Source organism: Dromaius novaehollandiae, chromosome W (assembly GCF_036370855.1).
Source record: "Dromaius novaehollandiae isolate bDroNov1 chromosome W, bDroNov1.hap1, whole genome shotgun sequence".
Taxonomy (NCBI): domain Eukaryota; kingdom Metazoa; phylum Chordata; class Aves; order Casuariiformes; family Dromaiidae; genus Dromaius; species Dromaius novaehollandiae.
Genome location: NC_088130.1, coordinates 27,363,659 through 27,377,822, shown reverse-complemented (window position 1 = coordinate 27,377,822; position 14,164 = coordinate 27,363,659). Strand labels below are relative to the sequence as shown.

The 14,164-nt window shown below is 39.2% G+C and overlaps 1 protein-coding gene across 6 annotated transcripts in view; it reads right to left on the bottom strand.

Moving 5' to 3' along the window:
* The window catches only part of LOC112985817 (semaphorin-6A), a 118,365-nt gene that overhangs the window by 45,021 nt on the left and 59,180 nt on the right, over positions 1 to 14,164 (bottom strand). For all 6 annotated transcript variants that reach the window (XM_064500542.1, XM_064500543.1, XM_064500544.1 and 3 more), the window contains 7 exons: positions 12,851 to 12,911; positions 11,215 to 11,277; positions 10,259 to 10,360; positions 7,362 to 7,452; positions 4,296 to 4,415; positions 3,131 to 3,219; positions 2,009 to 2,226 (listed from right to left, as the gene is read on the bottom strand). In XM_064500542.1, coding sequence (XP_064356612.1) covers positions 2,009 to 2,226; positions 3,131 to 3,219; positions 4,296 to 4,415; positions 7,362 to 7,452; positions 10,259 to 10,360; positions 11,215 to 11,277; positions 12,851 to 12,911 — 744 coding nt within the window. The remainder of the gene's footprint in view (positions 1 to 2,008; positions 2,227 to 3,130; positions 3,220 to 4,295; positions 4,416 to 7,361; positions 7,453 to 10,258; positions 10,361 to 11,214; positions 11,278 to 12,850; positions 12,912 to 14,164) is intronic.

Here is a 14,164-nt window from a genome sequence, read left to right as displayed (position 1 = left end):
GGACACACAGGACCTAATCGTGAAAGGTACTGCAAGTCCTACTTCAGCTAGAAGGTGTTGCGCTGTGCTGAATTAAGCCTTAAATAAAGAAGAACCCTAGAAGCTTGAGTCTTACTGTACAAAACTAAAACCACTGAGGGCTGCACTCAACACACATCTCCACAGTGATGGAGGGATCATGTGGTGAGAAGAGTGCAAAAGCTCCCACTATTGAGGACATCAATTTGTGGATCCACAGCGTCATAAACCTATACAGGTGGAGAACTGAGGGTCACTTCCAAGAAAATCCATCAGCCACTGGACTACAACCCATCACCAGCTCCCACCCTGGGTGATTTCAGGTTACACTGAGGATTCTTTTCCAGCTCATTCAAGTGGGAACTTCTTGCTCCAAAGATCAGAGATGCTAAGCCTTTCCTCTGTGGAGGGGGAAAGAGAGATCTGTCCATGCCAGAGCTAGCTCTGCAAATGAGGAGTCTCCAAGCCTAAGTGCCTTCCTCTCATCTCCCCTACCTTGCAAAAAACAGAGCCTATAAAAAAGTACCTTGATTTTAAAATAAAGTACTTACTTTTTAAAAGGTGGGGCCTAAGAAAAAGGATTACTTATGGCACACCACAGAAAATACTAGCAGAGCAGGAGGACAATCTCGATTCAGAGATAATCTCAATGATACAGCCTGTTTTCTGATGCTGATTCTCTGTTTGCTTGTTTTTATTAAATTAATTTGCATAAAAAGAGATCATCCTAATTTAAAACTGTATTCCCTATTGGTGGCATAACTGTTCCAGTGCAGCTCCTCCTGTTTTACTGTTGAAAGTGGTGATTAGCACAGGCCTGGGCTTACTCTCATTTGAAGTCAGGTCTGTGCATGACCTCACTGAGGTGAGGCTTTGACGAGGGGTGGCAAGTGAACAACAAAAACAGATGAATTTCAGCAAAAAAAAAAAAAAATCCTGTTTCGGCTCAAATGTTACTCTGTGAAACAGCAATATATTTTTTAATTAGAATGTTACTATTTTTTTTAACTTCTCTGTGAGATTCAATAATTAGATACAGTTACTTTATTCTAATAACTTCTGGGGAAACACGTTATAATGTCCAATGGTAATAAATTCTTAGTAGATGAACTGATGCTTTTGGAAACCATATGGACTGAACAATGAAATACAGGTGTTTGAAGAATGGGTCCTCTTATTAGTATCTGTAGTTTGTATTCAAGCAAGATTGGGACTCTTGAGTGTAGGCTCTATAACAGGAAGATATGTTGATGTGTCCGGGAAAAGAAAGAAACCTTCTATTTAGCATAGCTCCTGCTTTCCTCCTTGCTCACTGAACCCTTTTGTGAGCACATCATGGGTGCAGCTCCAGAGAGGTAAAAGGGTAGCAGACTGGCAGACTAGGTATGAAGAATTCAATACTCTCCTCTATGACAATGAGCAAAGCAGGGACTGTGAAGCTCTATTCAATTCTACTGCTTCCCTCTACAGACTCCGGAGCTCAATGCTCTGGAGCCCTGTCCTCTGCAGCCAGCAGGAAACCTTAGTATGTTGGCTCTTCCAGGAGAAAATACGAGAGTCAGTAGGGATGCATGAGATAGAGGGAAGAATCCTAAAAGAGTTTTTGAGGCTGCTGACAAACACAGGATAAACCCAATTCTTTCTTTAGAGGACGGAAAATCTTATTTCTCTTTGGAATAACATTCTGCAAGTCACACACTGCAAAGCTTCTTGAACTCCTGCCTAAATTATTCTCATGTAAAGAAAATATGTCCAAGGAACATGTCCACATAGTAAATGGTTTAAAGCTGTTCTAAATTATCCGATATAAAATGCAGTAAGCAATACCAGGGTATTTTAAAATGAAACACCAACTATCGGTAAGTGCATGATATATAATAATTACATTGTATGAGCAATCACTGCTTGTAGTTTAATAAAGTAAAAAGAAACTGCAATGAAAGGCAAAATGTAAAGGAAACAGAAAGCAAAAGGTTACTGTGCCTATTACCTATTATATGGAGTGGAGAAGGTTGCTAAAACAACATCCCGGCCATTGAAATGTATAACATCTGTAACCGCCTGCAGTATGTTGAAGTAAAAGTGTGAATCGCCAGGAACTGAACAGTTCAAACGAGCCTTGAGAAAGGAAGTCCACTGTTTTTCCAGCACTCTCTGAGATCCTCCCATGTCATTTTTGCAAACCTGAGCCACCCTTGGGAAAACTACCTGGAAGGAACAGAGCAAAAATAACAGAGAAAATGAAATGTTTGCTTGATCTGAAAGACTTTTTTGCAATTCTGTCCTTAAATCACTTGAAATGACACAGCAAGGTGCTTAATTTAATCCCGTGTTTCCATAATCTGTGACAAATAACAAACAGAGAAAAATTCAGCTTTTGGAAGAGTGTGCTATAAAAGATAAGGCTGTGGCATTTAATACACAGCCATAAATCCTTCAGGAGATCTGTTCTCAACCCATATAAACTCATTTCCATACAGACTGCTTAGCTTTCTATTTCCCCAAACAAAAGCACATTTTATATTCACAATCCCTGCAACCCACACTGCCTGCTCCAAGTCTTGTATTTTCAGCACTTAAAACTATGCAAATCTTGCTGGGCTTTTATTTCTGCCCTCCACCTTTGTGGCCTTGGTGAGCTTTTCTGACCTCTTAGTCAGAAAGCTATTGTGAAATTATCAAAAATGCAGTAAGTGTTTAATTACTCTTCGCAAAATGGCAGAGAACAAAATTCTGCCTCTGTTTACTCAGCACTCCAATTAAGATTTCCTAATGAAAAAATACATCTTTGCTGTAGAATCCAGGTTTAAAAATAACCTGATGCGCTGAATTAAGTATGTTTGCCTTATGCTTTTTTTGGTTGACAAAAGAGATTCCAATATACATCATCACCATAAGAAACCATCTTGCTTGCTTTCAAGACAGTGCAATGTTTCACTCCAACCAACCTTTTGGCTTGAGCGATACGAATCTTCTCAAAATGATGACCTTGTCATCATGATTTATGGTTCTTATTTCAAGGTCATTCCTAACAGCATTGGTTCAAGAATAGCGTATTTTTTTCTCCTCCTCAATGTCACAAAGACATTCAAGGCAATGTTTTCCCTCTTACCTTTCCCATGCTGTTGTACTCCACTGCTATTTCCCGGAAGAAGAAGTAAATATAGCTGCCATAGTCCACTGCTTGGACAAAGTATGGTTCTGGAAAAAACATGACATTCTGTGTAGGCAAGAGGCATAGCATATAGCGTGCAAATACAATAAGGGTGCAGAGAGAAGCCAAATAGATCCACACTAAACATTTAAGATTAAGTGCCCACACTAAGCAAATATGCTCAGTTTTCAGACCAGGCAGCGTAACCACCACAGAAGAATCAATGTCTGGGATGCACGGGATACCTGCTGGCAAATCTGTGGAGAACCCAGGCAAAGTAATTAAGTACTTGCTACTAACACGTCTGCCCTTCACAGTGGACAAGAAAAGGTAAAGAGGCGGTATATAATGGTATGCCTGAGGGGTCCAAATAGGGCCCTTTATGGCCTGATGGCTGTATGTGGAGGGAAAAACAAACCATATAGCTATTTCTGCCCATATGTGTCTGTAGCAACAAGCAAAGTGGGACAGCTAAAGTCGACACCTGGCAAAACATTTCTGCGTGCAGAAAAAGCCCTCAAACTACGGTTTTGCTCACTGTTTAGAATCACTCCAAATGTTAACTATTCATAACGCCTACGTGAAAGTAAACAGCACCATTCTTAACAATGAAGGTATTTAAAGCACACAAATTGCCTAATTCAATGGCAGCTGTACAGTACCTCAGGGCTATAAAATGAAGGCCCTGTGCAAAATTCCCATAATTTTATTTTTATTGATGAATCTTAATGCTGCAGAACAAATTCTCCATACTTCACAAAGCCTCAACTGTTACCTGACACAATCCTAGGGAAGGAATTGTTTCAAGCACAGGCCAAGTACACTAAGCCCTGCAAATTCCAACTCTTTCATCCAATAGCTGTAAACTGACAGATTTCAGCTTGGAAAGCTGGTTGGAATATATTTTACTCTACTGTGCTCACAGTTTCTGTCAAGTGCAGTAACTTGGGGTCAGGAGAAGAGGAAAAGAGATAAATAAATCTGTGTAAGTAAAAGACATAATTTAGTTCCTTCTTTCTGCCAGAAAGTGTTGCTGAAATGAAATGACAAGAGAGGTCTGTCAGGAATCCAAGATTCTCATCAGAGGTGCTGCTTTTTTGTTTTATTTTGTTTATTTGCCTACCTTTCAACCATTTTGAGTCATGTTTAACTGTCCGCAGGGTTGGGCTATCTCCAAGGCTTCGGTATATGACTGCATCTATTGCAAGGAAGTCGGTCACTGTGGCAGAATACAGCTTTCCCTCTGAGGAAAAAGGAAAGAAGAAGCAAAAGGAGAGGAGTGTCAGAAATCATGTAATTATTTTCTCTCATCAATCAAATGAAGGGGGACAAATGAAATGATCAGAAATCTCCTTAGAAACACTGAAGTGAAAAAAATCCAGCTAGATAAATGGGACTGAACACTGAACAAAAGTAACCAATCTTTAAAATGATAATTTCAGAGGAGTGTTGTGGGAGAAAGAAGCCTAAGAAATAATACTTTATCAGTTTAGGTAAGTCAAACCAAGCTCCCCCATCCAGTTTCTCTGTAAATACCTCTAGTTCGATGCTCATAAATTCTCTAACCTGCCTGGAAGTCAGAGTTGCCTACAGATCTGAGCAAAATAAATATGGGACTGCCCAAAGAGAACTGTTAGTTTTAACAGGGAGAGAAAACTAGACAAGTCTTAGGTACTGTCAGCTAACTGGTGCTTATTCAAATTTCTCCTTCTGTGAGCTTTAATGTGTAACTCCTCTCTCAAACGTCACTAGTAAAAAACCAAACAGCGTGCAGGGAGCCCAGGCAAAATGGATGCAAGGAGATAGAGGAGGATTTCCCATCTATTTTTCTTTTTTAAAATGCATTTTAGATATCTGCCACATGAATTATGCATTCTTCTTTCTGAAATATCATTGGAAGAAAAATGATCAGAAAGGGTCTACAAAATGGCACCCCAAGGACAGCAAAAAGTTGCAAAACAATCTCAAGGTAAAAGCATGAGCTCTGACAACAGTTTAAGATGCTGTTTGTTGCCAAATATGTTTGTGGGTCGTGGTAACACAGGGTCATTCCAGCTGTGAGATACATCTTGGAACCATGATGTCTGCTGGGAGCACAAACATCGCAAGGCAAGACTAGTAACTTGGGTCTCAGTTGTGTCTACAAAAATTCAGAATCACCCACATCTAGTTTGACAGAGATTATGCTGCTTATTAGGCCTTGAAGGCGCTCTCGTGAGGGGCTTCTACTGGTCAAGCGCTTCTTATTGCAACTATAGACAACATTTAACTTCCACTCAAGGTTTAAAAATTAGATTTTTTTTATTAGCAGGACTGTACACTTTGTTCTGAATCCCACAATCCTTATCATTATTTGGCTATTTACAAATGGGCTTGCTTTCTTAGCAAAATAGAAAAAAAGAATTACAATTAAAGCAGATACTAAGACCAATTTAAAATAGAATAAAAAGCTGAATTGTTTAGATAAGGATGTCTGAGCTCACGTTAATATAATCACACATTCGTTTTCTTTCTGCCAAGCTCCTGAAGACCATGTGACCAATTACAGTTTGCACATATCAGTCATGACAACCACAGGCTGCAAGAACCATATTCATGTAGCTGCACCCAACAGACTAAGGTGAGCTGGATTAGTGCCCTAAACTGTTATGAAAGTGCTTTTCACACTGTGAAAAATTATCATGGGGATCAATAAGTATAGCATATCAAACAGTGATTTTCTTAAGCTAGTAGATTTACTGGGTATATTCTGTAAGAATATATTTGGTCAGAATCAATCTATATTCTGAATTATCCTAACAGAGAGTATGATCACTTCTATAAATATTTTCTTTTCAAAAAATGAGAGGACTTCTTCAATGACAGAGTGGGATTCAGCTCACCTAACTTTAGCTGCATGTTAGGTAAATGTTTAGACTAAGTTGGTCAAAAATTCCTTCTCTGGCCAGTGTGAAGACAAAGTCACTTCCGAAGGGTGATTCAGACTGCCCTAAGATACAGATCTCAGACGTACGGGATGAATCATTCTCTGAAGACATCTCTCTATTTCCATGGTCTATGAATTACCTCCTACAATCACAGAATTTCTACTTGATGTTCTTTTGACTTTAAGAAATTAAATATCATCACTATCATCATCACCATTATTATTTTTGGAACAAATGGACCTGACTTACACTATTGAGAGCAAAACAATTTTTTGCAATGTGCTATGAAATCTCTCTGTTGTAAGGCAGGTCACGCCAGCTCTAACACTGTCGTGGTTAATACAGCCACAAACATTTTCAGTTAAAAGTGGCTGGAATACATACAAACTCTTAAGCTTTCAGAGGAACTCCTAAAATATTTCCACATAAGTTACGGGCCATGCTTTCTAGCAACACACCTGCTAAAAAGGAGTGACATTATCACAGGTGGCTTTCGTTTTATTTTTACATCTATTATACAGCCAAGTTTAAGAAACGATCAGCAGATTTCACACTAAGAGAAGTTCAATAAAGAAACAATTTAATCAGGAATCCATGAAGAGGAGAGGTACCAAAATACCATTTCACAATCAATAGCCCAAATTAACCCCATTAATAAGCACTCACTTTTTTAACTACTGTAAAAGAAATCAGAGTTAACTGCCTTTCACTGCATGCAGCATAAATCATTATTAACCAACAGACCTCTCATTTGTTTACCACAGCTGGTGACAGAATGTCAAGATGTTTTCTGCTTTAAAATAAAATCACCTTCCCTTTCCTTCTGGATCTAGAAAAGGGGACATCACAGCATATTCCCTAACTTCCTTTCATTAACTTAGGAGATGTTAAAGGAGCATATCCTGCCTCCCTCCCCCTTAAAGTTCACACAAGCCTCATCCTTGACTTTCGTAGAAGCAGGATGCCAGAAATTAGGCCTCACACTGATCTCACATTATATTATCATGAATCCAGGAAATACTGAAATACTGAATCAGGAAACGGAGGCTTTAGGCAATGTTGTTTATGGTAGTGAAGTTAATCCCAGAGAAGGCAAGGTTTCCTGTGCTAATGATTTCCTTACGGCCCCTATTTTTAGTCATTATCCACTCCCTTTGCCACCTTTCAGATTTCGGCATTCTGGATTCAAGAGATATGGTGCTATGGCAAGCCTGGGCTGCAGGACAGAAAGCCAAAAGATTATCACAGTCATTCTTCTTTACCTGCGAACAATGCAACATTGGCATGCTTTGCATCATAGGGGCACCTAGCCATTCCACTGAATTCATCGCCCAGGAACTCCAGCGTATCCATCTGAAAAACGAAAGGGAGATCTTCAGACGAAGAAACAGAACTTATTACCCAGGATGTGACTTAGGACACTGTTTGTTCATTTTGGGGCAGGGAAGAAGACTGTTTCTGTAACTGTGTTCCTGACTGTGAATTAAAAATCCAACAAAAATCACAGCATTAAATAAAACCAGCCTGGAAAAGCATGTCCTGTAAGTCAGGCATCCCTTTAGAGGTAACCCCAATACATTTAACAAAAGTCTAATATTTTATCTGTATGCTAGCTTCCTGTTGAACTGTAGCAGGCTATGTGGTCTGCAGTTCTGGCAACGATGCAAAATTTATCCTCAACAGTGATTCAACAGAAGCACTCTTATACACAGCAAAAGACTGTGAGCCATAGCAGTCAGAGGAGACAACACTAGGACAATTATCTGTGTGTGCATTTTTCTCCCTTAAGTCCAGAGATCCTTCTGCTCTAGTCACAACAGTGGTGCTCTCTTTCTTGATTTGCATACTTAGAAGGATGCTCTCCAAGTCTAACTGTATCAGTTGAGTCTGTGTCACGGAGAAATCCTCTTACTATCAGGCAAGAATTAATCTGTGCAGAAACTGCAATATCTCAGGCTTAAGTGTAACTCCTGGGAAATGAATTCACCCCAGGTACTAATAATTATACAAATATACAGATCAACTTTACGCATAGTTCAAGAAGGTTTACTGAGCTACAGGGGAAAAGTACAGCTCTTACCTGATTAAGATTCTTATATTACAGTATTTAGGGGGTAAAAATATTTCTAGCATATTCAAGTAACTTGAAGAGTTTATACTGTATAAGTCACGTACAGTTCAGAATTACAGAGCACAAAAAATAACCCATCCATCACCATCAGCTACTCCAATCAACTTTTAGCTCCTATGTTATGGAACCTAAGTCATTCAGTGGATAATTAACCATCATTTGTCTTCTGTCATGTATCTTTTCTGTCAAGACCCACAGAAGGGAATTAGTTGTGTTTACTCTAGAACGGAAAAGCATTTCAAATGGTGGTGAAAGGAAATGAGTTACAGTCCCAAGCAACTTTCCCTGTACTGAGCCTGACATTCCAAGCCCATCTGCACTTTCACTTTACAGTGCTGAGGGACAGACATATCTTCTGTTTGACACATCTTCAGTGCCCTGTCTCTACTGCGAGAAATATAGAAAGAAGAGTCAGGGCAGGTGTCTGAGTGACCTTCTGCAGACTCCCAGAGGTATTACTATCCAAGCTCCGGCAACTCAGCAACAGGTGAGGCAGTCTGCACAGGCCATATATCATGGGGAATGAAACATCTGCGGTAAGGGAAAGGAGGACCATTTCTATCCCTCACATTAGGATGCCACGGAAAACTGTATTTGTATTAAAAGACAGCCTTCTAGCAAGAGGATTGGTTGAAACCTGTTAGCAGCATTAGTTGTATTGAGCACTAAGCAATGACAAGCAGTGGTGGAATACTAAATACAGTGCTGGAAACAGAAAAGCTAGCTGCATGCCAGAAACAGGACATCAGGAAAGGAAGAAGAAATGGCTATTAACAGAACACCTGTTGTCATCTTGCTGCTTTACACCAGGTACGTGCACCAACCAATTACCACAATGCAAACTTGTACTTGAATAAGATTCTTCCTTCACAGACTGAAAGAAAATACTCTGTTCAACTTCTCTAACTTGTTTCCTAGACTACAGCCCTTACGGTGGGTAAATGAGGTAAACCAGCATGGCAGAGAAAGGAAGGAAGAGTAGCAGTTACAAGCAATACCACTAAGAAAGATGTTTTCCTGGATGTTAATATCTTTATGTTGTTTCTTCTGATAACTCTGATACCTCTTAGTCAATGAAAATGTGCCATGACTTCATCAGAAGGAGCATGAATTTTCTTCTACCTGAAGAAGGATAAGAAATGACCTTTGGGACATAGCAGAATCTGGAAAAGCAGAGTCTGGATATCAATGGCCTAACTCAATTCATTTCAAAGCTACTCAAAAAACTGGATGGATACTGATGGAGGTTATGTCAAACTATATGGGTGCAAGCCTGAGAAAATGGAAAACAGTCGAATAAATGGGCTCTCTTAATATGCAGATGCAGTGGATACACTAGGTCTAAGGAAGAAATCAGGGTCAGTGAATTAATAGCCAGTATCCACGGACCATAGTTTTCTATAATGCTCTAGATAATGTTCTGGCTTTGTAGAATCCCAACTGGTGAGGAATACATCCATTTCTCCTTCCTGCTGTGCCTTTCCCTGTAGAGATCTGCTGTCGATCACTTTTACAGTACGCGGTACCATAGGGTCTTCATAGGTTCCCTTTCTGCTGTGTCCCAAACACTAATTGTTCTGGGTTTTACTGTGCAAAGTCCTTAAGCGTCTTCAGAACTGGCTTTGCAATTGAGAACAATATGATGGAGACATTTAAAATGTGTTATCTCAGTAATAATCCTCAGCATCAGCCTACATCTTAATGTGGTGTCAATGACAAATTCAGGGACATTCTGAGTAGCAACCTCACATCCATGTAGGGAACTAAGGATCTTTGCAACTATGGAGGGCGATGCAAAGTGACAATAAACTTTGATATGGAGGAGTTGCAAAGAAGTAGGTCATCAATCTGACAACCCTCAGAAATCCAATCAACAGAGTTTTGTAGCACTGAAAGAAACCACGATAAATGCTACAGAATTGAATGATGCACTGTTGAATGACACACCTCATGCTGTTGCCAGCATAGTCACAATAAATCCAACAGAAAGAAAGGGCATAAATGAAATCCCACAGACAGATCACATACCTTGTAGTTCCTGCAGGAAGGGTTGAAGGCATTTGTTCCACAGATAAACAATGTATCCTCATTTCTTTTTAGGAGAACCTTAATAAAATTATGACACTCATCCTGAAGAAAAATAATAAAAAGTATTTCAGCTACTGCATTCTGGGTGTCTGCCTTTATTTTTATGCTATGATCTTTCATCGTCAGGTCTAAAATGAAATTGGCTGGTAGCCACTGTGATATTCTGGGCTTTATTTCAACTGTGTTGTAACTGACAGTGAAGAAGACACCATTAATTTCCATTCTATTGTTTTAAAAAATGGTTGCAAAGGACTGAGGATATGATGTTCATATTATAGCTCAGATTTTGCTATTGTTCACATAGATTAATTTTGTTTTAAATCTGCTGTTTTCCTCAAGAGCAAAGACATGATTTTCTTCTCATCTATGTTGCTGTAAGAGTAGTATCATCACTTAAGTTAAAGCAATGCATTGATACAACTAGAAGGGGGAGCAGGTACAAAGAGTATGCACCTAATTTTGATCCCTCTTGTGTTAGTCATAGCTTACACTAGGGGAAAACCAGTGTGCGATCAAACTCAGTTTTTCTATACCTGCAAACACTCATGCGTTCTGATGCTTTATACAAACTTCTCTGTAAATTCCTAGGGGAGGATGGACTGCAGCACTTAGCTGTTGAGGCAACGTTAAGTAAAATCAGTACACCTAGCATGATGCCCCAAATCCCCAGAGCTCTCAGTAATTCAGGATGTTGCTGCAGCTCCTGTCATAATGTTTTATCACATTAAAAGCAAACTATTTTTGCAAATTAAAGCCTTCACTAAGTTGATGGAAAAAGCAATTACTAGCAAAGAAGTGAATGGCACGATCCATTCCACATCACAGACAGCGGCCTGAGATAATAGTCAAGCAACTAAACTAAAGTGGCAGATGTAGGAGAAATGAAAATTGCCAACCTTATGTTTTCCCTTCATTCTGCATGTGTCTACATCAGCTTGTCTAGATTTCCATGTCAATTTCTGCAAGGATCAAGAAAGAAATCAATTAGAGCCCAGAGGTTGTTGCATTTGATTTCAAAAGTAACAGTCCCCAGGGGAGACTAGCTGCTGAACATATATTTATTGAAAGCTTTCTGCACCCTTTCTCCATGATTAATTCACCACAACAATGAAAGATCAGTGATGCAAAACATTCTCTTAATTTTGTGTTGCTATCTATTCATTAAACTAGGAAACGATCCCACTTTTTGAAGCCTGCAAACAACTGAATTTAGCAATAGGCCAATTTTTAAAAAATATATGCACGTTTCTTAGAAGTGCTACATTCTCCCTTCTTTTAATTTGTTTTGCAAATCAGAATAAACATCTACGGACTACAAACCTTGTCATTATGCTACTGGAATACGTATTCTGGCAGAGGACATTTTAGATGAGCAAAGAAATCAAATTCAGGTAATTCTTATCACTTCAAGTCAGCTAACAGGCTCAGAAAGCCCTCTACCTATCAAAATACTCCTGGTTTTATCTGCTAACATTGTTCCTCTGGAACACTTACAGGTAAATCCCAGCCTGGAATTTTGTTGGAGTCTCCACTGTATTCTGGATACAGCCCTTTTATGAAGTCATGAAATCTGTGGTAAGTTTCAGAAGTGGTCAAATGTCATAGGCTGATTAATTATAATAAAACTTAATCTAAAAACCTGTAGTCTAAGATAGCAACACCTTTGACATTATAACCATGACTTTGGTCCTGACAGTGTAAACTGTCAGTAAACTGAGGCAATATGCACTCACTAAGGGTTCTTAGCTTAAACATTTATCATGAATGTAACAACACTGTTCTTTCCATTACAAGCCTTTGACTTCACTTTTCTGAAGAGTAACAAGGCATAAGCTCATCTTCAGCACCACCAGCTACAAAAAAACACCCTTCCCTCCTGCTGTACAATCCATCCGGTGGCCAAATTCATATGTTCTTCCAGTGGACCAAGGCTGTATTTGCCACATATTAGACAATGCATATTACACAAGTGCATGCCATTCAGAGGAGCTGAAGGGAGACTACTTCTAGTATGTGTATGTTAATGTACAATATGGCCATGCAGGCAAAGGTCTTCTTAGTTTGGATGTAACTTCCCATGGAGATAATGTGAATACATCTACAAATTGATGCTGAAGTAAGATTTTACTTGAGAGTACTTGCATCAGTGAATACAATTTGTGTGTATGAAAATATGTAAATAGCATTTGCTTTTTATGATGAAAGTTTCAGTGTACTTAATTGGGATAGTATAGCAGTTATAGAAAGCTGCAGAATATAAATGAACAGATGTTTGATGGATGTTCCAGCAGGGACCTCGCTGCATTTCAGTATGGATTGCTTATCAGCCCAGCTAAATAACTTATCAGAAATTCACAGAGGACATGACTGCTATTCTAGCTTTCCCCAAATATGATTAGCAATGCCATCTTACTTGATTATTACAGTTTTTACAGCAGCGCTGGCAACTTGTTTGAAACAATGTCATCTTCCTATTTATTTGAAGCTTGTTCTAGTGTCCTTGGTTTCTGGATGATGATAAAAGCTACTTACTTTGCTAAAATAAATTTCTTCTGTATGTGATGTGTCCATATCAACAGTATAAATATGGTCCCTGTAAACAAAGGCAAATGAATGCAAAGTCAAATGGAGTAGTCAGTTCATTTTCTATGAAGAGAGCTATCTATCAGAAGATAATCCATAATCCATTCAAGAAAGACCACAGGTTTTACCAGGGAACAATACTGACAGCATTGCCTGCTTTTCCCAGTAAAGCACTTCCACATATAAACCATCTTCCTTCCCATTAAGATAAAAAAGAGAAATTCTGCAAAGCTTCCAAACAAGACTCTTTCCCAAAAGTGATTATTTGAACAAATGAGATTTTGGAAAGGAGATGAGCCCCATATCATGTCTGCTCTATGGGTCTTATACCAGATGCTATGGTCTCGTGTGCTGATGTTTTTGCATATCCTGAAATCATCTGCAGTCCTCCTTAGATAACCTTTGCCAGCTTCCTGGGATAGTAGTCATTGTGCCACATTTAACTGTTCAGGGTTAAAAAGAGGTTAATGTTTTTCCCTTCTTTTTTTTTTTTTTTTTAATTATGCCTCTAACCTCAGCTGTGATAATTTGATTGACAATATGGAAGGGAAAAGGTTGACAACCACAAAACTGTTCCCAGAAATCATTCTTCTCTTCACACAATGATGGCCAAATTAAACTGCAAAATATTCCTCTGAAAAAAGTTTATGCTTCTTGCTTGCATTTACCTTCCTGCTTTCCTGAGAACCTGGCTCTCTTTACAATTAGCTGCCAATCTCTCCTTGGAAAGAGGAAATAGACTCAGCTGCTCAGGTGAAGAGATATTTTTAAATGTTCTCCTCTGTGCAAGCTGAGAACAAGGACATTTTTGTCTGGAGCCTCAAATTCAAACCCCCCCCCCCCCCCCACACACACACCAGAACTATAGTAACAGCCACATCAAACTGGGAAGAAGGAAAGGAAAAACACTGAGCATCTCATTTTTCCTTGAAATAACATTGACTTTTTTCAAAATGCAGGAAGCCATGCAGCTGGAGAATGATCCACAGCACTGAAGGGGTCTCCACAGGAGTCTGCTGAAAGTAGGATACAGACTGTTTCCATTCTAGAAATTTCTGCTGTCAAGATGAGCTTCATTTTATCAGGTCTGGGGGAAACAGTGCTAGTCTCTAACTAAAGCAGACACAAAACACTCTGCCATAAGAAGAATAAGCAACACTTTTCTCACGTGGAGAAAAGGGGCAGCATTGTTACTGGGAACTGGCTTTTAAAAACCTACTGCCTGCTATGGCACTCGAGGCAGTTAGCTTTGTTAAGATGCCA